Genomic DNA, 27,344 nt, shown 5'->3' on the forward strand with positions numbered 1-27,344 from the left:
TCTCAGTTTTATTTTCTATTCATAAAGGGCGATGTATGATTTACAGTATGCTGCTGAAGTGTTTCTCAGGGAAAGCTGCAACATATGCCACTGTATGGCTATACATTTGATACATTGTTGATAGGGTCCCATTGCATAAAAAGAAAAAAATCCAGGCACTCTTGGACTCCATCAGAATGGAGCCCTGTAGATATGTTTGGTGTATATGTTAGAGGATGTGCAGCCTGTTTATATTGATGACCTATCCCGAACTGACCAAGTCCAGACAGACCTTTTAAGATGGCCATGCACATAAGACAGTTGTCTATAAGGCTGCTGTTAGAACATTCACATAGCAGAATGTTGGAGGTAAGGAGCACTGAGGATGTCTGGTAGCTACTTCTCTCCCTATGGCAGCAGATATGCACCATCATGCCACCCACAGCTGTATGGCGAACTGTAGAGCAGTTCAAACTGTAACATGGCCAATTATGTTCAACTTGGGTCATCACTGAGCAAGAAGCTGCATTGATGTCAAGAGCATGCACCTTGAGAAGTATGTTCAGTGTTCACATTTTAAGGTGTAAGGACCGTTTTAAGTGGGCATTTGGCCTGTAGTCAGGCTGCTAACCTAGGCCTGACTACAGGCCAAATGAACCGAAAGCCTTAAAGCGGGCTATTTGGTGCCATGTCTTCACTCACCCAATCTGCAAAGGGTTTTACGTTGTTACAATTGTCATTGTATTTGTAATTTATTCCCCAAGTATACATACACTGTTAGACAATACATAGGCCCCCAGTTTTTTGGCAAAGTAACATTGCTTCTTTGTTCAAGCAAATGGTTATTTCTCGCCCAGTTTCCTTGGGGGACACAGAAGACCTTGGGTATAGCTCATCTCCATAGGAGGCGTGACACTAAGTGAGAACTGTTAAGCCCCTCCTCCACAGCTATACCCTCAGCCTGGAGAGAGAGACTGCCAGTTTTTGCTTAGTGTCCAAGGAGGCAAGACACTCCCTGCTCTGCAGGGCTCTTTTCTCCTTGTTTAATTTTTGATTTTTACTTTTTCTTTTTGTTCCAGATAATCAGGGACAACAGAGACGCACTAGACCTCTCTGTTTCTCCCGGGGTCGAGCTGCGCCAGTGCCGGTCACCCGCACTGCTGCCTCCCCCACAGAAGGCAAGGAGGACCAGGGCAGCCCAGCTCCCCTGTATCCCACCAGCGCAAGGGTCGCCCGCACGCCAAGCCCCTCTTCCAGCGTCCTGCCACTACGGTGCCAGTAGCTGAAGGGGCGACCCTGCTGGAATGGACCGAGGGTGAAGACGGCTATGGTGAGAGATTGGCTTCTCCAGCCCTACGTCCCCCCCCCTTTCCACCACCACCACCCGGTCTCCTGCGGGCCTGACCCCCATACTGTGCCTCTCTGAACAGCTTTCATAGCTGTGAGGGTGAATGCCTTGCCTCTGATGGCAGAGGTCATGAGTTCGAATCCCTGGACAAACCTTAACCCTTCCACTGCTGGATCTAGGCTGGCCCCTGGGGTGTCGCAGGGCGGCAATCTGCTCCCTGCTTCCCCCCCCCCCCCCCCCTAGCCCCCATAGGACAGGCAGCTGCTGTCCCCCTTTATCTTTTGATGTCCCGCCGGTATATAATACTGCGCGGGCACCCGATCTCAGGGTCCCCCCATCTCCTTACCGGAGCGTTGCTCAGGGCCTGGGGGCCCGCTCCTGACAGACCTCGCCTCCGGCCGGCATGGACAGTCCGGTGCGGCCGGGCGCCGCAATGACCTGCGGGGCCGCAATTCCGGCACTCCATTTGGGCCCCTGACTCTTCCGGCCTGCGGGGTGGCCTCCCGCGGCCGGTTTAATGCGCCGCTCCGCCTCAGTCCCGGCACTCCATTTGGGCCCCTGACTCTTCCGGCCTGCGGGGTGGCCTCCCGCGGCCGGTTTAATGCGCCGCTCCGCCTCAGTCCCGGCGGTATATAATACTATGCGGCCCCGGTCGGCCGGGCGCCGCACAAATTTAGGCCCCCGGCTTTACGGCCTACTAGGCCGCGAAATTCTGGCCTTTGTTGGAGGGGGCGGGTACTTCTCCCGGCGCGAATTCTTCCCGCCTGGGGCTTCCTCCGCCCCCAGTGGATCGCAGCGCCGGCCCCCAGGCCGGCTCCCTGTTAACACTTTGGGTGCAGGCCGGCTCCCAATGGGCCTGTATGGTTGGCCACCCCTTTTTTTCTTGCCTCAAGAGAATCTGTGCCCCTATTTGGTGGTTCCCCTTTAGCCTCAGAGAGGCTGTTTAAAAAAAATAAATAAAAAAAAAATAATAATAAATAAAAAATAAAATAAAGAAATGGATAAAATATGAAATAATAATGAATAAACAGATGTCTAACAGATTCTTGTGGGCTGCGCAGTTTCACCGGATACGGTGCTGGCCATGTGCACGACCCCCTTCCATAGGCGGAACGCTGCACTCTCACTGGATTCGCTGCCGGCCGTGTGCGTGACCCCCTTCCATAGGCGGAATACTGCACCCTCACCGGATACGGTACTGGCCATGTGCACGTCCCCCTTCCATTGGCGGAACGCAGCACTCTCGCTGGATTCGCGGTCGACCATTTGCGTGACCCCCTTCCATTGGCGGAACGCTATACTCTCACTGGATTTGTTGCCGATCATGTGCATGTCCCCCTTTTTCTTAGGCGGAAATCTGCACTCTCACCGGATGCGGTGCTGGCCAGGTGCACGACACGCTTCCATAGGCGGAACGCTGCACTTTCACTGGATTCGCGGCTGGCCATGGGCATGACCCCCTTCCATAGGTGGTATGCTGCACTCTCATTGGATTCGCTGCCGGCCTTGGGCACGCCTCCTTCCCTCAGGCGGCATACATACACTCCCTCTGTCTGTGGTTGTTCTCTCGCCGGTGCGTTGCTGGCCATGTGCATGAACCCCTTCCATGGCGGGGTGCTTGCACTCTCGCTGGATCCGCTGTCGGCCATATGCATGGCCCCTCTTCCGTGGGCGGTGTACGCACTCTCACTGGATTCGCTGCCGGCCATGGGCATGCCTCCCTTCCTCAGGCGACATACACACATTCTCACTGACTGTGTTTGTCTCTCGCCAGTACGTTGCTGGCTATGTGCATGATTCCCGTACATGGCAGGGTGCTCTCACTCTCCCTGGATGAGATGCTGCCCCCCCCCCCCCCCCCCCCTTTTTTTTTTTCCGGGCGGCATACTGCACTCTAGCCGGATACGTTGCTGGCCATGAGCATGGCCTCTAACATGGGTGGAACGCTTGCACTCCCATTGGATTCGGTGCTGGCCTTGTGCGTGACCACCCCATTCCATGGGCGGACTTTTGCACGCTCATGAGATTCACGGCTGTCCTTGTACGTGCTGTGCTGGACTTGTACATGTCCCCTTCATTGGCGGAGTGGTTGCACTCTCACAAAGTTCGGTGTTGGGGGAATTATTGCACGCTCTCTTAATGCTAGGATCACCCTGTGCATGTCCCCCTTCCACTAGGTGGACCTCCTGCGTTCCTGCTGGATTATATGGTATGTCCTATGTCTCTGGAGTAGGTACGGCCTTAGGCGTCATCCCCTTTTTGGGGTGGGCCTTTGCACTCTTGCCGACTGCAGTTTGCCAGGTACATTCCCCCCTTTCGGGGCGGACTGCTTACGTTCCATCGCGTGCCATGCTAGGCTTGTGCATAACTCCCTTTCAGGTTGCACTTTGCACTTCCATAGATGCTGGGGCACTCTGTGGCTGGCCCTCTTCTCTGAGTGGCTTTTTTGCAGGGAGCGGCCGTTCTTGTGCGTTGTTTGGGCCGTTTATGCCTTCTCCTCCCGTAGGTGGGTTGGCCTTCTCACTGCTTACGGGGCTGCTCGTACGTATGCCTCCCCTCCTTCCTGCGACATCCCTTTGTTCTCTTGGGTTACTTGCCGCAAGCCTTGCACTCGTCTCTACAGAGATCGTTCTGTCCACCTGACCCGGAGGGCTCTATGCTCTCTACTGCACCGAGCTGGGTGGTACTCATTCATTTAGTTGGCCCTTCCCCCCGGGAAGTGTTTGTGGTTCCTAGATGCGTGCTGTTGTCTGCAGCGCCCTCGGATTCTTCGTTGGCTCTGTCGGGACTATGGTTCCTTCGCCTACTACCATTTCCTCCTCTTCGGATGCAGTGTGGTATGAGTCCTTCCTCTTGGCGCCCTCTACGCTTCGGTCTGATCTGCTACCAGGTTCGGGCCACTCTTCTCGGGAAGATCACCCAACTTCTCTTGGATGCTCGATTACCCAGGTCCGGAGGACCTCCACCTTGGGTTCTTCAGGGTATTTGCCTTCTGCGAGGCGGTGAACCGGGCGTCTCACAGTGTAGCAGGGTTCTGCTTTTGGGCTGTCCTATGGCTTCCCTGCTGCCCACTCCTCCTTTCGGTTGGAGGGTGTGATGCCGGCCTCTGTCTCGACTACCTTGTCTCGCCGGCTCTGTTTGGCTCCCCGTTCGGTACAGATCACTCCGATGTGGCTTCTGCCCCGGCCAGGCTTCAGAGGCTGTTCCTTCACTGTCCTCCCCTCTGGGGGGAGCATGGTTGTTCATGTGGATGGTTCCGGTGTTCCTTTGGTCTCGTACTGTCTCCCTTGTTCACACTGGCTGTATTAGCTGTGTGCCTCTTGCTGGGTCTACCGCGTTCTGTCCTCCCGCTGGGTGCAGATTGCGCTTTCCATTCTAGGCTATGGTCCTGCTGTAGACTTACCTTCTGGTAACTTGGGGGGACTGCCCTTCGGTCCAGATCGTCCTTAGATCTCCCACACCAGGACTGTAGATAGTCTTCCTGTGATGGCTACATCAGCATGGACTTTAGCCTGTCTTGTCCTGGCATCTGGCGGATGCTGGGCGGACCCTTCGGTTCCCTTCCATCTGTCCTTCTGCTCCCCCACTCCGGGTGGATACGGGACAACGTTGCTCGGAGGCCGACGGGACCAGTTTTGCCGACCCTTCTGCCCGTGTTACTGGTCTGCGCCTGGTCACATTGGGTTTTTACCAGCTTGCCCAGGTGACTCCAGCGGGCTCGCTACTGTTCGCTCCTGGCTGGGTTTCGTCCAGGATCTGTCGTTGGACTTAGGGTTTTTTTGTCTGGGTGTCTGTGGGTAGCTGGGCATTCCCCACTCTGCCCTTCTCCCCCCCCCCCATGGTTCTGTCTTTCTCCAGTCCGGCCTGGACCTGGGACTAGGACTCTTTTGCTTGAAGTGTCAAGTGTCGGCGCGGTCCTTCCTCTTCCAGCGTTCCCCGGCCCTCGGGGCCTGTCCAGACCTTCTTCCTCGGAGTGGCTCTTTGGTTCCTCTGTACTGTCCTCCGGTACCGCCCTGGGAGCTGCATGCTGAGTTCTCGGCGCTCCGATCTTTCCCTTGGAGCCGTTACAGAAGTTCTCTCTACCTCTTCTGTCCTGTACGGTTGTTTCCGTAGCCGTCGTGTCTCGGACGGGTGCCTGAATGGCGGCCCTTCTTGTTCCGAGCCTTCTGTCTTTCCCCAGGTCAGGGCTGTTCTACATCCCATGTCTTCCTTCCTTCTGAAGGTGGTGTTTGCCTATATGTTGTTTGGGCTTTGCAGTTTTGGTTGGAGATCTCCGACTCTTGTCGACGTTCGGTCTCTTGTGTTTCCAGGCGGTCCGTGCTTAGGGTTGACTGCCTCCGGGATGGCTTTTCTCAGCTTTATCAGTTTGGCTATTGCTGAGGTTGCCGCACCAGGGGCAGGGGTCTGCCTTTGATGTCACCATTCATTTCACCAGAGCGGTCGGTGCCTCCTGGGCCGGAGGCATTGGGCTTCGGCCATGCATTTGGGCAAGGCGGCCACTGGTCTTCCTTGCACGCCTTACCGAGTTCTGCAGGGGGCTTACTCTGGCTTCGGCGGATGCTGCCTTGGCCCGCCTGGGTGTGCGGGCGGCGGTTCCTGGATGCCTTCGTGTGCTTCGCCTTGGTGCTGTGGTCCCTCCCCTTTTGGACTGCTTTTGAACGTCCCAAGGTCTTCTGTGTCCCCCAAGGAAACTGGGCGAGAAAACGAGATTTTTGTATAACTTACCAGTAAAATCTCTTTCTCGCTCTTTCCTTGGGGGACACAGCACCCACCCATTCATTTGTTTTTCTCTACACGGTTTCCGAGTTTGTGTTACCCGTTGGGTAGTTGGCTTGTTGGTTCCACTTTTGGACTTTGCCTTTTTTCACTACTTGGACACGCAACTGGCAGTCTCTCTCTCCAGGCTGAGGGTATAGCTGTGGAGGAGGGGCTTAACAGTTCTCACTTAGTGTCACGCCTCCTATGGAGATGAGCTATACCCAAGGTCTTCTGTGTCCCCCAAGGAAAGAGCGAGAAAGAGATTTTACAGGTAAGTTATTCAAAAATCTCGTTTTTACATTGACCATAACATTGCTTGCTTGTTGATATTACAGATGTGTCGCCTTGGACAGCACAGACCAATCTGTAAAGTTCTGTCTGATGGGATTATGAAGGTTGGCTGTTCTACAAGTGAAGGATCAAGTGAGGAATCAACCAGCGAGGATGTGGACAACAGAGCTCGGCTTCAGCTGTATGCTCAGACCTGCCGGCAACACTTAGGTTGGTCATTTTTAGTTTCATTGAAGAATCAGACGGTTTTCTAATAGCAGACTCTGAATTAGTATGGAGTTTTTTTTTTTCTCCCTATTTATTTATATTTTTCCTCTCTATTTCCATCGTAGCCCCATATCTGTCCTCCCTGCAACTGGACAGCAGCCTATTATTGCCTCCTAAAAGCCAAGCTAATCAAAGTGCACAGAGTACTCAGAGTCCTGCTGCACCTCCCGGGCTATCCAACACTGCATTCAGTTCCACTCCTAATGGCACTGGAACAGCACCACAGTCATCTTCATCTTCAGTGCCTGCTGGAAGTAGCTCTGCTCCTGCAGCATTCAATCCCGGCACAGCGCAGAATTCTTCCAGTTCTGCGGATCGATCAGCAGGAAACCAGTCCACTGTAGAGGTGGAATCAAATCCACCATCCTCGCAGCTAGAAACGCCTGAAAGGTAAGTGAAAATATTGCTTTTTGTAACGGCATATGGTATGTCCCTCATTGTCTACTTTTGAAGATTTTTTCCCCTTCATTCTTTACTTTAGTAGTAGCATAAAAAGACTCTTGTAAGTCATATTTTATTTTAATATTTGGAAGTAAGCCATTATAGTCTGCAGCAATGTAAAAATGCTTGCCAGGAGAGGATGGGGAAACAAACGTTGAGGACATCAACTTGCCGCATAGTGCTTAGCAATGGGGAGCTGGAGACGACAACCAAGTATGGCCCATTTACCCAGGGAGAACATTTGGCCAGTTATCTTGAATGATTGTGTGTGTGTGAACATGCTCCCCCATGTATATATGCTGCTGATCAGATGACCAAACAAGCAATTCCCTGTATAAAAAGGGATTTGCTTTTAATCGGGGGATGAGAGATCGTAGTAGTTATTGTTTATCCTCATATAGTAGTGATGGTTTCTGCTTCTACATGCCAGTAACAAGCAGCAGAGACCAGGAACCATGAATGCTCATTCCTCATCATTGCCTAGTGATATCGGCCCTTACGCTGGGTTCACACCTGAGCGTTTTACAGCGCGTTCCTACGCGCTGTAAAACGCACAACAGGCAAGAACCAATGATTCCCTATGGGAATGGTTCTCACCTGGGCGTTTTACAGCGCGTACGATCGCGCTGTAAAACGCCCGACGCTCAAACAAGTGCTTGAGCTTTTTTTTGGGCGTTTGTCGCGCGTTCCTGCACATAGATATTCGGGAACGCGCGACAATGTGTGCACCCCTGTCTCTGTATGCGCGATTGTAAACGCCCGTACAATCGCGCATACAGAGCGCTCGTTTCAGAACGCTCAGGTGTGAACCCAGCGTTATAAATGGTCCCATAACCATAGGAAGACCTTGACCATGTCGAGGGAACATTGTGGAAGCTAAACCATGGGGTTGAAAAGGTCCAAAATGTGATGCTTGTATTTAGCATTTGTCTGTTGGCAGTGAATTCCTGGTTTCCAATAAACAACAGCTTTTTCAAGTCCATCCCATCAAAGGTTTGATTAGTTCTTTGAAGGACAGGGCGCATCATGTGACTTCAAAGCAAAGACTTTAAAACGTCGACTCAGTAGGGTGTCTGACTTTGTCCAGTCAGTACTATTACAGACTGTGTGGAAACCTGCCCTGTTGTCAATTGGAATTGTAAGGCACAGTTGTCCGTTTATTTACAATCTTACTTTATATAGCACCAACCTATTCAGCTGTGCTTTACAATAAGGGGGTTCATATACAAAAACAGAGTCATAAATAACATCGCAGCAAACGGGTCAACAATTAAAAAAAGAGGAATGAGGGCCCTGCTCGCAAGAGCTTACAATCTATGAGGAGATGGGGAGAATGTAACATGTGCTTGATTCGTACAATGGTCCGGCCATATTAACACAATAGGGGAGTAGATATAAAACTGCATGAGCCGATATCTGTTGTGCTTCTGAGTGCATGGGGTGTGGTGGATACTGATGGAGGATGGATCAGGTTCAGAAGAATGATGCTGAATGGGGGTGGGTGGGGGGCGATAAATGGAGGAGAGTTAGATCAAGGAATGTGATGGGCAAACCTAAAAAGATGTGTTATGAAGTAACCTAATTGCTTGTGATAGGGTGTTCCAGAGAACTTGCTGCTCGGGAGAAGTCTTAAAGAGGTTCGGATCAAGGACTCATTCATACGCCCATTGTTTGGCCGTCCCCGTATTGCGCCCTGCAAACACTTGAATGGGTCCGCTATCCAGAAGGTCGGCGTGGAACAGAGGCACAGAACCCCACGGAAGCACTACAGTGTGTGCCCGTGGGGTTTCTGTCTGTGCCTCTGCACCACAAAATAGAACATGTTCTATTTTTTAGCGGTAGGAACGGATCATGGACCCATTCAAGTTGAATGGGATGGTGCCCATACTGCAAATTGTGGCCCCCAATGCACGTAACAACCGAACAACGGCCGTGTCAATGAGCCCTAAGGTGGATGTGAGTCGTAAGTCATTAGCTGAATGGAGAGCATGTGTAGGCTGGGGAAGGAGATGTAGGGCGGTACAGCACTGTGGAGTGCTTTGTGGGTGATAAGGACTTTAAGTTGAATCTTGTACTGTGTGGGCAGCCAGGGAAAGCCGGGGGCACTAGTCTCATCAGACTCCTCTCCCTCACAGCGCGCCCCAGCACTCCAATGTCGGTACTTTAACAGCGAGGGCAACATAGTAAAGGTGACTGGCACCCTTTAACAACTGATTACCCATCCCTGGGATAGGTAATCAAAATCTCATCATGGGGGTCAGACGCCCCCCCCCACCTTCTGAGTTCCATCCACTGTGTAGTGCATTGAGCTTATACCTACTTCTCCCAGAGAATACCTGTACTTGTAATTCATGTTTCTCCGGTCTTCTTTTTATGCATTAACAGTACAACAGAAAGAGAGAAAATTGGGATCCCAACAGTGGCAGAGTCAGCTGCAAGCGTCACTTTATCCCCAACTGTTGTCATATACATGGTGGACCCTTTTACATATACTTCTTCAGATGATGACTCTCATACAGGAAACTTCTGGCTGCTGGGTCTGATTCGGTGTTTTACAGATATGCTGGAAATTTTACCAGAACCACTTCGTGCTGCCTGTATCCTGCAGGTAAGTGATCTTTTTCTGCAGCTTCATTTATTAGTCACTCAAGGCTACGGTACCTGCTGTCCTGTTCATCTGTTTGAAGTCTTCTCCAGCTCCACCCTGATTTTACTCCTTCCGGCTGGATTAAAAAAAAAAATCGGACATTTCCTTTGTATATGACGCTCTTAACCCCTTCTCGCACCTTCATCTAACTGTACATCCCAGCTGCACAAGGAGTGTATGGAGAAGGCTCACAACTTCCCCTCCCCTTATAATAGTGGGAACATTAGCTCCCAGGTTACGTTACTTGTATACATTTAGATTGTGTGTAGATTGCTGTTATAGCACCTATTGTAAATGGTGAATCTAGTGTTATCTACATATAGCTGATATCTGTCACTAGAAATCCTTTTTCGTTAATTGCATGCAAATGCACCATTAGTGGTCAGTATGAAAAACTATGGTTCTCATTTTATTTTTATTACAGTGCCATGAAACAATAAAAATAACCACCCAAATTATTTAAAAAAATGTTTAACATAAAAACTTGATTTAAATATTGTTCTAAAGGCACGTTCCAATTTGACTTTTTTTTTTATCTGTGGCTTTAAATGTTGGTTTCAATATGTTTTCTCCTCTTAAAGGTGGTGCCTTGTCGGTATCTACTGCAGACGGTTAATGATGAGACAGTGTCCTACATCCAGCACTTGAAGTCTTTAGCTTTCTCTGTATACTGCCAGTGTCGACGGCCGGTCGCCTCCCAGATTCCCATCAAGCCACTTACTGGCTTTGGTCCAGCAGCTGTCCTTAATACAGTATTTAAGGGCTCCGAGGTAATGGAAATAGTGTTACACTATTGGAAATATGGCTTTAATCTTTTAGTGTTTCCATAGGTTATCTCCTCGGTAACTTGCTTAATCCCCTTTCTTTCTTTTTCTGCAGCATCCAATTCCAGGGCAGTTATACTCTCCACCATTTCTGCTTGCCCCCACGAAAGAAAAGCAGACAGAACCAGGAGAACCATTTGGTGAGGCTGGGCAGAAGTACAATGTGTTATTCGTAGGATATTGCCTGTCTCATGACCAGCGCTGGCTCCTGGCATCTTGCACTGACTTACAGGGAGAGCTACTGGAAACCTGTGTAGTGAATATCCATGTGCCCAATAGGTAAGAAACTTAGTTGTGCCCTGCACTGGTTTTGGGTTGTATTAAATAGTGAGAATTACCATTGTACTCCAGAATTAGGCCTCATGCACACAACCGTGTCCACGTTGTGGTCTGCAAACCACAGATCCACAAAATAAGGATACCTTCCATGTGAAATCTGTATTTTTCTCACTTCCTTCACTAGAAATTACTGTTCTTTTCTGCAATACAGACAACAATAGGACCTATTCTATAATTTGCGTAACGGACATGCGGATGTAGGCATATTTTATTTATTTATTGTTTGTTTTTTTGCAGACCCATAGAAATAAATGGGTCTATGTCCAATCCGCTACAAACGTGGATCAGACACAGATACAAAATACGGTCATGTGCATGAGGGCTGGGAAAATATTTTTGAGATACGTACTAGATTGTTTTGAAAACAGCCACTTGGAATTCTACATTGGAAGGATAGTTGAGACCCGCTCTTTTACTTTTGTAGCACTGCAATTTTTGCTTGAGTATTTAGCAGAAATTCCTGCAGCATAATGTGGGGAAAGCTCCACTCTCCTAGTAGCCAAAACGGGGCACACACATTTTGCCATTTATCTAATAGGAGCGATTAAAGAATGCAAGAATCAAAAAGCCTGAACGTATGTCGGCACCCTAAAGATGCCACCAATTGCCTTCTGAACAACTGAAACTCTCGTTCATTGGGTAATAGGATCATCATTTGCAGGCAGCAGATCGCGCAGTCTAAATATCACTCTGCTGCTGACAAACATTTATTCTGTATGGGGGACGAGCAATGACATTAGTGATCATTCCTACCCATACTGTGGAGGAGATTGCTACATGTCGATGCAGCTTTCTCCTTCACTGATGAGCAGATGATTGCCTTGAAGGAACACTCCCTTCTTGAAAATCATCTGCTCATTTGAGCAGTGTAAAGGGGCCTTTAGTGTACATCATGGAACAGGCGTGGGATTTGTGTATTGCAACTGCTGAATCAGTTAAGGCAGTACTAATCTATCAGCAGTAGTTTACAATTTTACTCTGGAAATCCCCTCCTTCCTAGACAAGCAAATTAAGGCTACATTCACATCTCCATTAAGGAGATCTGGCGCAAATGTCGGCTCACGGCCAGACACAAAAATGTTGCATGTAACGTTTTTTTTGTTCGGCTGAAACCCAGCGTTTACGCCGGAAAATGGCCAGATCACCGCCGGACCACATTGCAGTTAATGGGCATCAGTGAACATCCTGCCAAATCTTCTAACGGAGATGTGAACTAGACCCAAGAGGTAAAAGACTGCTGGATATCACTGGGAAGTGAGTTTGCTGCATATTTTCAGGAATGTTTTATGCCATCCACTATGTGAATGACTGCTAGTTATTCTACTGCTCATTATTGTAAACTTCTACATTTACCACAAGTTAAAAAGAAATGTTTTTTTTTATTTATTTTTTTTATTCCCCAGCCATTTGGTCGCGGACCTGTAAAGGAAAGATGACTTGTCAACTTCCCTGCGCCGTATCCCCGCTCTTTCTCCTCCTAGGCTCTGATGCTCTGCTAGGCTCCTTCGATGTCAGCATCTGGTTTGACATTGTTGCAGCCAATCAGTGGGACCAGCATTCCTTACATGGTGACCAATGGTCACATAATGTGAGAGGATTCCCCCTTCCCCACACCATTCTTTCTCAACCCCTTTAAGGGTTAAACAGACTAGTAATCAGGCCAACTATCCAGGAAAAGCATTTGTTAAAATGGTAATTCCAATAATGTCATCCCCGGCACCTGTGTAAAAGGTGGCGGCGATCACCTAATGAACAAGCAAACACTTGTTCATCGTGTGAGCCTGTCATTCTGCTGGCACTAAAAATCATCGTTCCTGTGCAGCTGTCTAAACAAAGCTCTACTGCCCAGGAACAGTAATTATCTATGGGGACAAGCTCTAGCCATTGCTTGTCCATATACATTAGTGGTGATTGTTGCATGTAAATGCAGCCCTCATCTCCGCAGACTGGAACGTCTGGTTCATCTCGCTAATTGCCTGACCAATCAGTCTGTGTAAAAGGAGATCAGACTCTGAAAAGTTGAGACTCACAATGGTGACAAATAGAGATGAGTGAATTTCATATTTTGAAATTCGTTCACGCTTCGTTTACTGGTAAAAGGTGAATTGCGTTATGGATTCTGTTACCACGGACCATAGCGCAATTCTTTGATGGAATCCAAAACGGAATGCTTTTAGAGGCATTCCATTATTCATTCAGTCATAATAGAAGTCTATGGCCTGCATAACGGATCCGTCCCGTTTTTGTTATGGAGCCCATAGACTTCTATTATGACGGAATAAATAACGGAATGCCTCTAAAGGCATTCCGTTATGCATTCCGTCATAGAATTGCGTTATGGTCTGTGGAAATGGAACGCAAATTCACCTTTTACCAGTAAACGAACCGCAAACTAATTTCATAACCGAAAATTTGCTCATCTCTAGTGACAAATCAAAAATGTGAGATTTCTTTTTTTTTTTTTTTTTTTTTTTTTTTTTTTTTTTTTTTTTTTTTTTTTTTAGAATTTGTTTAGTATTTGCACTGATTCTATTTGAACAAATGTAGGCTACTTTCACATCTGCGCTCTCCCTTTCTGCTATTGAGATCTGTCATAGGATCTCAGTAGTGGGGGAAAACACTTCCATTTTGTCCCCATTCATTGTCAGTGGGGACAGAACTGAAGGAAACGGAATGCAGTTCACCAGAATGCATTCCGTTCGTTTGGCTGCGTCCCCATTGTGGACATAACGCTACAAGCAGCATTTTTCTGTCCGCAATGTGATGCGGAGCAAGACGGATCAATCATGACACACAATGTAAGTCAACAGCATCAACACTGGTGTGAAATCGCCTTATGCATCAGTTTACCTGTAAACACTGACAGTGATCTGAAGTAGTCCTGACTACTGTGGGACCTACCTAGCCGGCAAACGTAGTGCGGCTTTGCGCCCATTCTAATGAATAGTCACCCTCGTAATACATGGTTGCACACACTCTTCCAAAAGGGAAACTATTCTTTGTTAACTGCTCTCCCCTTAGGGGTCCTGAGCAGGTGATAGGGCATGCGTACAAGTGTAGCTATCAGAATTATAATTCTGTTAGTAGATTACATTCAAACATGTAAAAGTTGGGGTGTCATTGATCAGTTTGATATCCCCTGCCCTGTGCATACTTCTACTACTACTTATACATTGGGCACATTTTTTGGTACTTCGTCCACCTAGATTGAAATCGTGAGCTCATAGCTGGTGTAGACTACAGTCATCATTTGCACCACAAAACTGGCATAAATGATGATAAATGTCATTGGGCAGATGGCCCACCCCCACCATGCCCCTTTTTTTGGTAAGTGATGATGGTGGCTTAAAAACTCCACCTGCACCTAGGTTTAGGTGCAGCAGCGTTTAAAGTCGCCAAACTGTGGATGGATAAGGAAATGCAAGCAAATGCTTGTAGCTGTGTCATAACTTTGTCCCCATTCAAGTATAGGGGTGAGTAGCCCATCAGACTCTGTCCATTGTGTTATATACTTTTATATGCTTATATTTTGCTTTCTTTGCTACCTATAACAGACTTAGATTTCTGTTATGATAAAGATAATGTCTCTCATTTCTCAGGTTCAGAAGAAGCAAAGTGTCAGCACGGAAAATTGGATTACAGAAATTGTGGGAGTGGTGTGTGGGACTAATGCAGATGACCTCTTTGCCCTGGAGGGTTGTTATTGGACGCCTGGGAAGACTGGGCCACGGCGAGCTAAAAGGTATATAGCTAAAAAAATATCCATGAAAGTCGGAATCTGGTTGGTTGCTATGGGCTTTTCTTTTCATATTTGCTGTGTGTTGCAGACTGGAGTATTTTGCTGGGAGAATGCTCACTACAGAACATTAGCCGTCAGCTAAAAGAAGCCTGCAGAATGTGTGGTATATCTGCTGCAGACTCGCCATCGATTCTTAGTGCCTGCCTCGTAGCAATGGAGCCACAGGGATCATTTCATGTGATGCCAGGTAAATGTGAAGAGCCCTTTACGGTATTGGTAAAAAAAAAAAATTAAATACATATTGCTGTCACTGCAAATCCTTGGGTTTATGCATCTCGTGTAATATTCTTCAGCAGAACCGCCATGTAGAATCTGGCTGCTGTGATATAACTTTAGCCTGACTGATACCACTAGGGATGAGCGAATTTCATATTTAGAAGTTCGTGTGCGGGTTCGTGTTGTGGTATTTACTGAACTGTGTTATTAATTCCGTTACCACGGACCATAACTCAATTCTATGACTGCATTCCGTTATTCATTCCTTCATAATAGAAGGCTATGGTCTGCATAACTGATCTGTACGGTTTACATTATGCTGGAGTCCAGTCCTGCATAATGTAAACCAGACTGATCCGTTATGCAGGCCATAAACTTCTATTATGGTGGAATGAATAACGGAATGCTTCTAAAGGCATTCCGTTATGGTCCGTGATAACGGAATCAATAACACAATTCAGTAAATACCACAAATCCTACACGTACTTCAAAATATGAAATTTGCTCATCCCTAGATACCACCTCCTATTTATGTAGAAAGTACTGTAAGAGGTTACTTTGCAGTAGTACATCAAATGGGTTGTCAGAGTTAAAAAAAAAATGAAAAAAAAAAAAAATGAAAAAAATGGTCTGGCTCTGTAAATGGTCTAAAATAACCAAAGAATCAGTACGGACCAATTTTTATTTATTTTTTTCTTCCTGTGCTGTGCATTTGTCCTCCCAACTATGGTATCCTGGCTGCAGTGGTGAAATATTGTGTACTGCTGAGGCCAGTGATTGGCTCCATGGTGACCTGTGTGTGTGCGGAATGTCACTGCTACAGCCAGGAAGATGATGCCAGCAGCACGGAGGACCAGAGCACAGCTCTGGAAGAAGCAGGGGAGGAGAATAGGTGTCTATTTATCTTTTACTGTGAATTACCAATTCTGACAGTGCCTTTAATCATGTTATTATGCTTGAGGAGTATTACTTTTATTACACTTACATTTTTAAATAACCTCTTAAATTTTATTGATTTTTTTTAAGCATGTTTGGTAGCCATTGGTCTGCTAGTGCTAATCCAATGTTAAATATTCCACTACAGATGCAGTTACCATGGGATCTGTCTTTGGTCGCAGCACAGCCTTGAATCTGCAGACCTCTCAGCTCAGCACCCCACAAGATGCATCTTGCACCCACATCTTAGTATTTCCTACTTCAGCTACAACCCAGGTTGCTCCTAGTCATTATCCACATGAAGATGGGTTTAATAATGGTGAGTAGCTGTGAGAAATCATGATGACGTTGTCTTGACACAAGGGGTGGAGTGAAGTGATCATTTCTGCTACATCATTCTGTCTAGTCTTAGACACACTAGAAATACATGCCAGCTACCTAGTGATACCCTGCCCATATATCATGCCCCTAAGATCAGTTACCACAAACAGTGCCAGGTATTTTAGGGTTGAATGCCAATTCGCCTACTCTATCAGATGTGAGATCTGTTCTATTTTTCCAGTTTCCCGATTGCAGTGCCAAATATGTCACAATATTAAAACGTTTTGTTTTTTTGTTTTTTTTTCCTTTTATAATGTATTCTTTCTTCTTTTCACAGTTATAACATTGCAGATTACTTATGTGACTGATTATGATTCTGTTTTGAGGCAGTGGCTGATATGCTTTATTGGATTACCCAGCTACTGTTTTTCATTTGCCCTTCAAAACAGTTTGCTGAATTAGCCATTAAACATTTGTGAATAGCTCATTATATGTCTCACTAGTGTTGTCCATAACTGTTAATGGTCCCTTTCTGCTATTAATTGTTGCCATCAAGGAGGGGTGACCATTAACTTGTGTTTGCCGTTAATGTGTAGCGTTCATTATCCTGATGGGGCAACTACCATTCATTACTGTGTGTTAGCTTGAAGCTTTGTTTTCCAACAAGACACATTTATATGGGCATCCATCTGCTTAAATATCTTGTTCTAAATGATGGTGAACTGTTATTTCAGATGATATGTTTGATCTGCCATTCCCGGACATGCCTGACATGGAAAATGATCTAGGAATTTTAATCCAAGGGAATCTACATTCTCCTCCGAACTCCTCCCCAGGATCTCCAACGGGCATTGGAGGTGGATCACACTTCCAACATAGTCGGGTACGTAGGGGGTAACCACCATCTATAAACCAGCATTTATAGAATTGATGCATCTTTTAGCTATACATTTAATAAATTAAAGACGACCTGTAACCTCTCCTGACGTGTATGTTAACTACTTGTGTTTCATTTGTAATAATTCTAGAGCACCAGTTCTTATGACTCTGTTATGCCATTCTTCTATTATTCCTTCTAGAAGTTATGAATAGTCCACGTGGGTATTACCAGTTGGGGGAAACCCTGCAAAGTCTGACACTATCCAATCAGTGCTGCCTGAGTCAGACTGTGCTGAGACACACCCACAACTGGTAACACCCATATGGACCTTTTATTGTAGACCGCTAGCAATTCATTCATAAATTCTAGAAGTAATAATAAAGAAATGGTACAACTTAGTCACAGGAAAAGGTGCTCTAAAATAGTTTTTACTTGGGGAATGCAAGTAGTTACTAACACAGACATGTCGGTAGATGTGACAGCTCCTCTTCAAGAGACTCATGTGTAGATGCTTTGAAAATGTTTGAGCACCATAAGCAGACACAGAATAGCAAGCCTTCTCATTAGTGGTAATTTCCCATTAAACTGGAAAGTAAAGTGCTAATTCTCCTGTGACTCTTATCTGCACGGCACTGTGGATTATAGGTTTACCTCAGGGCATTGAGCAATAGATTATATGCCGTAGCATTAGTTGCCACAGGAAGGTAGCCAATGTGTGTGTTTTTGTTTGATCGTGTTACCAAGGTTTTCATTTTCGTGACTTGGGGCCCTTTTACATGGGCCGATTAGAGTTGGCAGTGATCAGGGATGAGGAAGTGAATTGCCGATCATTGCTCGTTCAGCTGCAGTTATGGTACGAGCATGCAGGTTTCTACCTGCAGTTTTGGAAGCCAAAACCTGGAGCAAATTCAAAAAAGAGGAGTTTTATCTGTCCTTTATGCTTTCTCTCCTTTTATGATCTGCTCTTGATTTTGGCTTCCAAACTCCAAGCAGAAACCTGACCATGTGACCGTGCCCTTACACGCATCATGATCGATTTGTATAATGATGATCCATTGTTACTACGATTGTTCATCCCCATGCAGATTGTTTGTTGACATCACATTTATACAGTGTGATGTGCTGCCACCAAAACATGGGTTTGTGGTGCCTTATTGAAAAATGTGATCACCCAACAAATAACGATTTGTCACATTTGTACAGACGAGTTATCGGGAACGAGTCTTTGCGTGTATGTTTATTGCAGATTCCCCATTAATTACCCTGGTCGTCAGCTGTGTAAAATGGCTGTTAGTCTTGTCTGATAGTAGACAGTCAATAAATGGATACTTAAATGGGTATTCCAATCTCAACATTTATGGCATATCGCTAGGGTATGTCACACATGTTAGATACGTGCAGGTCCCACCTCTGCTACCTGCTGCTGTGTCCAGAACGGCGCCTCACTTGGCTATTTTCGGAAGTCCTATAGCAGTGAATAAAGACACACATTGAGGGCCCTCTTCTGGGGATGGGAGAGAGTCTCAACAATGGGACCTGGACCTTTTGGGCACTTGTGGCATATCTTTGTGATATGCCATAAATGTTGAGAATGAGACGGCCCCTTTAAGCCATTGCCTAATATTGCAGGTTATGTGGTCACTACAAGACTGCCTATGTTTTTATTTTATTTCGTTTTATGGTTTGCTTTTCTTTTTGCTTACTTTTGTTCATTGTATTGTAGAGTCAAGGAGAAAGGCTTCTTTCTAGGGAAACACCAGAAGAACTGAAGCAACAGCCTTTGGCTCTTGGTTACTATGTCTCCACAGCCAAAGCAGAAAACCTGCCTGAATGGTTTTGGTCATCATGCCCACAAGCGCAAAACCAGTGTCCCTTATTTTTAAAGGTAAAAACTGCATCTGTGTTTTCTAGTTTAAAATGAAGTTAAGGTACCAGCGCTGGGATAAAGGAAATGGGGCAAAGTAAAGTAACTATCACCTGTTCAGTTAGGTGTTTGTTCGAAGATACTGTAATGCAGATTTAATCTCCAGACCAACAATATTGCGGGATGGGTAGCAGTACTTCTTGCTCTACTTCAAACAACCCTCCCTGACGAAGAAGCCCGTAGGCTTCGAAACGCGTAGTATTGGCTTTTTGGTCCTCAGAAGTATCCGTAGGACAGGTGTGACGTCACACTCCACGCTCCGGATCCTCTCACCAACATGCTCCTTCGTGCGCGCACCAGCTACCGGCCGGAGCGGCGCGCGCTTGTTTGAAGTAGAGCAAGAAGTACTGCTACCCGTCCCGCAATATTGTTGGTCTGGAGATTTAATCTGCATTACAGCATCTTCGAACAAACACCTACCCGAACAGGTAATAGTTACTTTACTGTGCCCTATTTCCTTTATCCCAGCGCTGGTACCTTAACTTCATTTTAAGTATATATACAGTCCAGACCAAAAGTTTGGACACACCTTCTTATTCAAAGAGTTTTCTTTATTTTCATGACTATGGAAATTGTAGATTCACACTGAAGGCATCAAAACTATGAATTAACACATGTGGAAATATATACATAACAAAAAAGTGTGAAACAACTGAAAATATGTCATATTCTAGGTTCTTCAAAGTAGCCACCCTTTGCGTTGATTACTGCTTTGCACACTCTTGGCATTCTCTTCATGACAATATAACAAAACAATAGCAAAGACAGGTGCACTCTGCAGTCTCACTAAACCCTCAAACTGATTTTAAAATTGAGAGATTAGTCAACATGTCCTACGGTGTAGAACATGTCTAAGCCCGGGCACCACGCCAAGGTTTCTCAAGTAGCCCGGGACCTAACACTCTCCTACCTGAGCCGTATGGGCAATACCAGGAGCCAGTGGGCAAATTACAGGAGCATGAGGCCGACTCACAAACAGCTCACCAGTTACCTCCAGCATATAGCCATGCTTGCAATGGGAGTAGGGAGGAGTCTGCGAGTCCCACTCAAGACTGGCTGATATGGCCCAGGCCCCACAGGTGCACCTAAATGTGGCCTGTAGATGGAAAACAGGCACATTCTCTTCAAGAGGTAGTCACCTGAAATGGTCTTCCAACAGTCTTGAAGGATTTCCCAGAGATGCTTAGCACTTGTTGGCCCTTTTGCCTTCATTCTGCGGTCCAGCTCACCCCAAACCATCTCGATTGGGTTCAGGTCTGGTGACTGGAGGCCAGGTCATCTGGCGCAGCAACCCATCACTCTCCTTCATGGTCAAATAGCCCTTACACAGCCTGGAGGTGTGTTTGGGGTCATTGTCCTGTTGAAAAATAAATGATGGTCCAACTAAACGCAAACCGGATGGAATAGTATGCTGCTGCAAGATGCTGTGGTAGCCATGCCGGTTCAGTATGCCTTCAATTTTGAATAAATCCCCAACAGTGTCACCAGCAAAGCACCCCCACACCATCACACCTCCTCCTCCATGCTTCACGGTGGGAACCAGGCATGTAGAGTCAATCCGTTCACCTTTTCTGCGTCGCACAGAGACACGGTGGTTGGAACCAAAGATCTCAAATTTGGACTCCTCAGACCAAAGCACAGATTTCCACTGGTCTAATGTCCATTCCTTGTGTTCTTTAGCTCAAACAAGTCTCTTCTGCTTGTTGCCTGTCCTTAGCAGTGGTTTCCTAGCAGATATTCTACCATGAAGGCCTGATTCACACAGTCTCCTCTTAACAGTTGTTCTAGAGATGTGTCTGCTGCTAGAACTGTGTGGCATTGACCTGGTCTCTAATCTGAGCTGCTGTTAACCTGCGATTTCTGAGGCTGGTGACCCGGATTAACTTATCCTCCGCAGCAGAGGTGACTCTTGGTCTTCCTTTCCTGGGGCGGTCCGCATGTAAGCCAGTTTCTTTGTAGCGCTTGATGGTTTTTGTGACTGCACTTGGGGACACTTTTAAAGTTTTCCCAATTTTTCGGACTGACTGACCTTCATTTCTTAAAGTAATGATGGCCACTCGTTTTTCTTTACTTAGCTGCTTTTTTCTTGCCATAATACAAATTCTAACAGTCTATTCAGTAGGACTATCAGCTGTGTATCCACCTGACTTCTCCACAACGCAACTGATGTTCCCAACCCCATTTATAAGGCAAGAAATCCCACTTATTAAACCTGACAGGGCACACCTGTGAAGTAAAAACCATTTCAGGTGACTACCTCTTGAAGCTCATCAAGAGAATGCCAAGAGTGTGCAAAGCAGTAATCAAAGCAAAAGGTGGCTACTTTGAAGAACCTAGAATAGGACATATTTTCAGTTGTTTCACACTTTTTTGTTATGTATATAATTCCACATGTGTTTATTCATAGTTTTGATGCCTTCAGTGTGAATCTACAATTTTCATAGTCATGAAAATAAAGAAAACTCTTTGAATGAGAAGGTGTGTCCAAACTTTTGGTCTGTACTGTATATTCATTTGGATCGAGGCAGCCGTCATCCCCCAGGTATTAAGCAGCGGCTCTGTGTACTAACTGTTCAGAGAAAGGAAAGTTAAACTGTGGTAGCGCAGGTACAACTATCTTACTTTTTGTTTTCTAGTTTAAACCTGTGAATATGTGCCACAAAAATGAAGTAAAAAAAAAAAAAAGACTGAAATAAAATGTCATAGCTCAGTATGAAAGAGTTTTCCATGTTTCTTCGTAAAGGTAACTAGTCTGTTTACTGATCCACAGGCTTCACTACATCATCATATTTCTATATCTCAAAACGATGACCTACTACCTGCGCGCACTTCACAACGTGTTCCTCATCCTTTGGACTCCAAAACAACATCAGATGTTCTTAGGTAAGTTTACAGCTTCAGCAGAATAAGGATTGCCTTCTGTTCAGTTGGCCTTTTGTATTTTATGTGTATTCATTGAAAGCCATCTTCAGTTTTTTTGTTTTGTTTTTTTAGGTTTGTGCTTGAGCAGTACAACGCACTCTCATGGTTGACGTGTAACCCAGCTACTCAGGATCGAACGTCATGCCTACCTGTTCACTTCACGGTGCTCACGCAAATGTATAACATGGTCATGGACATTCTCTGAGTACTTTCATCCTACCTTGACCAACATCCAGAGTCCCCTGTAGTTTCCGTGTTTAAAGTCTCTGCTGTTGGACCTGTTGCATGGAGGAAATGCACTTCATCAGGAACACTTGTTTCTGTGCAACACAAAATATACACTAAGAAATACTAGTGCAAACAAATTATTCTCCTGAGAGTAACGAATACATGGGCAGGCTACGTATGCCTGCAAGCTAATAAATGGAAGGCAATCCAGCAATAGATCAAAGTAGTCTACAGCTTTGATAAGAAACAATACAGTAGCGTACACCACTGGGGAAACCCCGACCAATATATAGAAGTCTTTCTTGCACCATGTTCCGCTCAGTTATTGTATCAGCTTCACAAAGCACTTCTATGCCACTAACTCAGCTCGCTCTTTTTTTTGTAGCCCAGACCAGGCCATGAGTATTACTGTTTCATATTTGCTTTACTTTGATTCAAGCCAATTGTGCTACATTTGATGTCTGGTTGCATTCTGACCTTAAGAAAAGTTGTTTTTGTGCCAAACCTCTCAGTATTCCTCATTCAGTTTATAATGATTCTGTATATGCGGTAGCCAAAGCGAATGCCTCCTAGTCACTATTTCAGTGTTGATACCGTGTCAGAAGTGGATCCTCTTCTGTTCTCCATAGAAGTGACAATCAGCAATATTTTCCTAATGGTGTGAATTACATTCCACGGGCCTTGTATTTGAAAACTGGTTTTAAACCTAAAACAGTTTTGTGGTCTCAATGTTTTGGATATGTAGTAGATCCAATGCCCATCTCTTATACCTAATAGCTATTACCAGCTATGGCACATAGCTAATGGCTCTTTCCAGCCATCCATTGCAATTTCCACTTGCAGCTTGCTGTTGCTGTTGTATTTTTTATTTTTAAGCAAACCCTATCCATGATCCAAGTAATATGCACATTTGTATCCTTTTTTCCAATGACAGTCACATGAAGATTTACGTGAAGGCCTAAAAAAAAAACAAAAAAACATGCCAATTTTGAAGGCAACCAGCTTGGTATTTTTGAGGTGCTAGGGAGCAGTATCTGTATTGCAGTCAGTTGCTCTTTACAATTTGTGATTTCTATTTTTGCGGTTTCTGCAGATTGTGCTGCAGATCGATATATCATGAAGATACATATCGCCTCCAAATAAACAGTATTAGGCGAAGCTACATGTAGACTTGACAACAGGGCAGAATGACCTTCCTGCTGATTCAGGTTGTCCCATCTGTGGAGGTCCGGTTGTATTTTAATGCATCCTGGTCATGGCAGGCAAAGGCCATGTGATTATCTCTTGAACAAGTCAACAACTTCGTCAGCTTGCCAAAAACCGAACTCCTAGCTGAAGTGGTTTACTGAATGGAGAAGCTGACACAATACTGGAGGTTTCATGTACCTTGCATAAGAAAGCAATCCACACATCAAGTCCTTTCTTCATAAGACTGAGCTCAGTGGCAATCCAATACAAAGCATGACACATACAGGCAGCTCTTTTCTCAAATCCATATATCCTTTCTAGATATTTATGTGTTATTTTTGTTCATCATTTACTATTTAAAGAAGTATTTGGTTTTAGCATGGAGAAAGGAGAGTTAAATGGCTGTTTTATTTAAACTCCGACACCGAACAAGTCAAAGGATGTCATTTGCACATCAACAGACATCTACTCTACTTTTCATTGGAAATGTTATTCTAAATTTCTGACAGTTTCAGACGTGTAAAGTTTTTGCCAGTTCTGGAAGGGAAAAAAAAAAAAAATCTGATCTGTGACAAAGATTAAAGAATAATGTATTTGTATATAGAAATATATATCACTTTTTTAAAAAAAAAATGTAAAAGTTGTACATTTCTCAATGAACTAATTTTTAAAGCATTTACTGGCTGTGTTTTTCCATTTTATATATAAAATATATAAATATATATAAATAATATTATATATACACACATTTACAAATATCTATAAATAGCCGTAAAAACTGAATATGGGAAATGAAGCCCTGCCAGAAACCCATGGAAGGAGGAAAGTTCCAAACAAGATTTTAATCCCACCTCTGGTACCTCACATTCAGAAAAAAAAAAAAAAACTTTGATACAAAAAATAAAAAAAACTGTGGAAAAAAATAAACAACAAAAGTTGAGTTAAAGGTAATTCAATATAAATGTGCTTCATATATACCTTGTGAACAAAAGGTCTATACTTTTACACACTTTTTTTTAGATGAATAAATTATTGATTTATTGATATCGGACTTGAGAATTCCTTTATTGCGTTGCATCATAGTGATTAGAATTGGCTGATGAATGTTTTGGAGGAAATTCTGGTCGATGTTGCTCTTTGACCTTTTCACTTTCCCTTAATCCCTAAAAAAAAAAAATATAATAATAAAAAAAAAATATATATATATATATATATATACAGGTCCTTCTCAAAAAATTAGCATATTGTGATAAAGTTCATTATTTTCTGTAATGTACTGATAAACATTAGACTTTCATTGATTTTAGATCCATTACACACCAACTGAAGTAGTTCAAGCCTTTTATTGTTTTAATATTGATGATTTTGGCATACAGCTCATGAAAAACCAAAATTCCTATCTCAAAAAATTAGCATATCATGAAAAGGTTCTCTAAACGAGCTATTAACCTAATCATCTGAATCAACTAATTAACTCTAAACACCTGCAAAAGATTCCTGAGGCTTTTAAAAACTCCCAGCCTGGTTCATTACTCCAAACGGCAATCATGGGTAAGACTGCCGACCTGACTGCTGTCCAGAAGGCCATCATTGTCACACTCAGGCAAGAGGGTAAGACACAGAAAGAAATTTCTGAACGAATAGGCTGTTCCCAGAGTGCTGTATCAAGGCACCTCAGTGGGAAGTCTGTGGGAAGGAAAAAGTGTGGCAAAAAACGCTGCACAACGAGAAGAGGTGACCGGACCCTGAGGAAGATTGTGGAGAAGGACCGATTCCAGACCTTGGGGGACCTGCGGAAGCAGTAGACTGAGTCTGGAGTAGAAACATCCAGAGCCACCGTGTACAGGCGTGTGCAGGAAATGGGCTACAGGTGCCGCATTCCCCAGGTCAAGCCACTTTTGAACCAGAAACAGCGGCAGAAGCGCCTGACCTGGGCTACAGAGAAGCAGCACTGGACTGTTGCTCAGTGGTCCAAAGTACTTTTTTCGGATGAAAGCAAATTTTGCATGTCATTCGGAAATCTAGGTGCCAGAGTCTGGCGGAAGACTGGGGAGAGGGAAATGCCAAAATGCCTATAGTCCAGTGTCAAGTACCCACAGTCAGTGATGGTCTGGGGTGCCATGTCAGCTGCTGGTGTTGGTCCACTGTGTTTTATCAAGGGCAGGGTCAATGCAGCTAGCTATCAGGAGATTTTGGAGCACTTCATGCTTCCATCTGCTGAAAAGCTTTATGGAGATGAAGATTTCATTTTTCAGCACGACCTGGCACCTGCTCACAGTGCCAAAACCACTGGTAAATGGTTTACTGACCATGGTATCACTGTGCTCAATTGGCCTGCCAACTCTCCTGACCTGAACCCCATAGAGAATCTGTGGGATATTGGGAAGAGAAAGTTGAGAGACGCAAGACCCAACACTCTGGATGAGCTTAAGGCCGCTATCGAAGCATCCTGGGCCTCCATAACACCTCAGCAGTGCCACAGGCTGATTGCCTCCATGCCACGCCGCATTGAAGCAGTCATTTCTGCAAAAGGATTCCCGACCAAGTATTAAGTGCAGAACTGAACATAATTATTTGAAGGTTGACTTTTTTTGTATTAAAAACACTTTTCTTTTATTGGTCGGATGAAATATGCTAATTTTTTGAGATAGGAAATTTGGGTTTTCATGAGCTGTATGCCAAAATCATCAATATTAAAACAATAAAAGGCTTGAACTACTTCAGTTGGTGTGTAATGAATCTAAAATATATGAAAGTCTAATGTTTATCAGTACATTACAGAAAATAATGAACTTTATCACAATATGCTAATTATTTGAGAAGGACCTGTATGTATGTATATATATATATATATATACACACACGCTTCTTTGCTACTGTAGTAAAAGTGACCAAACAATGACCTGATATCTTTTTTTGGAAGGGGAAGGACTTCTGAAAACCAGAAAATGTTCAGTCTATATGCACTTCACTAATATATTTATGAGCCTATTAGAATATCAAACCACGTTGAATCTAAAACGGCTCCCACTCTTCTAGATCTTGAAGCGAGTCTGTGGAAGTTTGTACTCCTTTAGCCAAAAGAGCATTTGTTCGGTGAGAAGGTTTGGCTTGCAGTTGAGATACAAGTTAATCTCAAGGGTGTTAAACAGCGTTGAGATCAGAAATGTGTTGAGGAGGAACTGAAGTGGCTGCACAAACTAATCAGATTGTGTCTTTATGGACTTTGCTTTGTACACAGGGGGGTGCAGTCATGCTGGATCAGCTTTCCTCAAACTGGAGAAGTGTGTATATATATGTGTAAAAAATGGGCAGCACTCCAGCAGATAAAAATGAAAAATAACTTTATTTACCCATAAGGCTGATGCGACGTTTCGGCTCCACACAGGAGCCTTCCTCAAGCTAAATAAAGTTATTTTTATCTGCTGGAGTGCTGCCCATTTTTTACATTTTGCATTCAACTGGATTGGCTTATATCCATATTGGGCTTGTGCACCCTTCATCTATTTTTCTAATTGTGACGGTGCTGCCATTTTTTTTCTTTTTTCTTATATATATTTACAGGTCCTTCTAAAAAAAATTGCATATTGTGATAAAGTTCATTATTTTCTGTAATGTACTGATAAACATTAGACTTTCATATATTTTAGATTCATTACACACAACTGAAGTAGTTCAAGCCTTTTATTGTTTTAATATTGATGATTTTGGCATACAGCTCATGAAAACCCAAAATTCCTATCTAAAAAAATTAGCATATTTCATCCGACCAATAAAAGAAAAGTGTTTTTAATACAAAAAAAAGTCAACTTTCAAATAATTATGTTCAGTTATGCACTCAATACTTGGTCGGGAATCCTTTTGCAGAAATGACTGCTTCAATGCGGCGTGGCATGGAGGCAATCAGCCTGTGGCACTGCTGAGGTGTTATGGAGGCCCAGGATGCTTCAATAGCGGCCTTAAGCTCATCCAGAGTGTTGGGTCTTGCGTCTCTCAACTTTCTCTTCCCAATATCCCACAGATTCTCTATGGGGTT

The 27,344-nt window shown here is 44.7% G+C and overlaps 1 protein-coding gene across 1 annotated transcript in view; it reads left to right on the plus strand.

Annotated features, from left to right (window-relative positions):
• Nucleotides 1-24,352, plus strand: part of MED13L (mediator complex subunit 13L) — a 155,867-nt gene extending 131,515 nt beyond the window's left edge. The window contains exons 20-31 of the mRNA XM_044275306.1: nucleotides 6,421-6,586; nucleotides 6,709-7,033; nucleotides 9,470-9,692; nucleotides 10,313-10,501; nucleotides 10,611-10,834; nucleotides 14,494-14,636; nucleotides 14,722-14,880; nucleotides 15,994-16,164; nucleotides 16,901-17,049; nucleotides 18,770-18,931; nucleotides 21,741-21,853; nucleotides 21,965-24,352. Of these exons, the coding sequence (XP_044131241.1) occupies nucleotides 6,421-6,586; nucleotides 6,709-7,033; nucleotides 9,470-9,692; nucleotides 10,313-10,501; nucleotides 10,611-10,834; nucleotides 14,494-14,636; nucleotides 14,722-14,880; nucleotides 15,994-16,164; nucleotides 16,901-17,049; nucleotides 18,770-18,931; nucleotides 21,741-21,853; nucleotides 21,965-22,097 (2,157 nt within the window). The 3' untranslated portion in view covers nucleotides 22,098-24,352. The remainder of the gene's footprint in view (nucleotides 1-6,420; nucleotides 6,587-6,708; nucleotides 7,034-9,469; nucleotides 9,693-10,312; nucleotides 10,502-10,610; nucleotides 10,835-14,493; nucleotides 14,637-14,721; nucleotides 14,881-15,993; nucleotides 16,165-16,900; nucleotides 17,050-18,769; nucleotides 18,932-21,740; nucleotides 21,854-21,964) is intronic.
• The last annotated feature ends 2,992 nt before the right edge of the window (nucleotides 24,353-27,344 follow it).

Source organism: Bufo gargarizans, chromosome 1 (genome assembly GCF_014858855.1).
Source record: "Bufo gargarizans isolate SCDJY-AF-19 chromosome 1, ASM1485885v1, whole genome shotgun sequence".
NCBI lineage: Eukaryota > Metazoa > Chordata > Amphibia > Anura > Bufonidae > Bufo > Bufo gargarizans.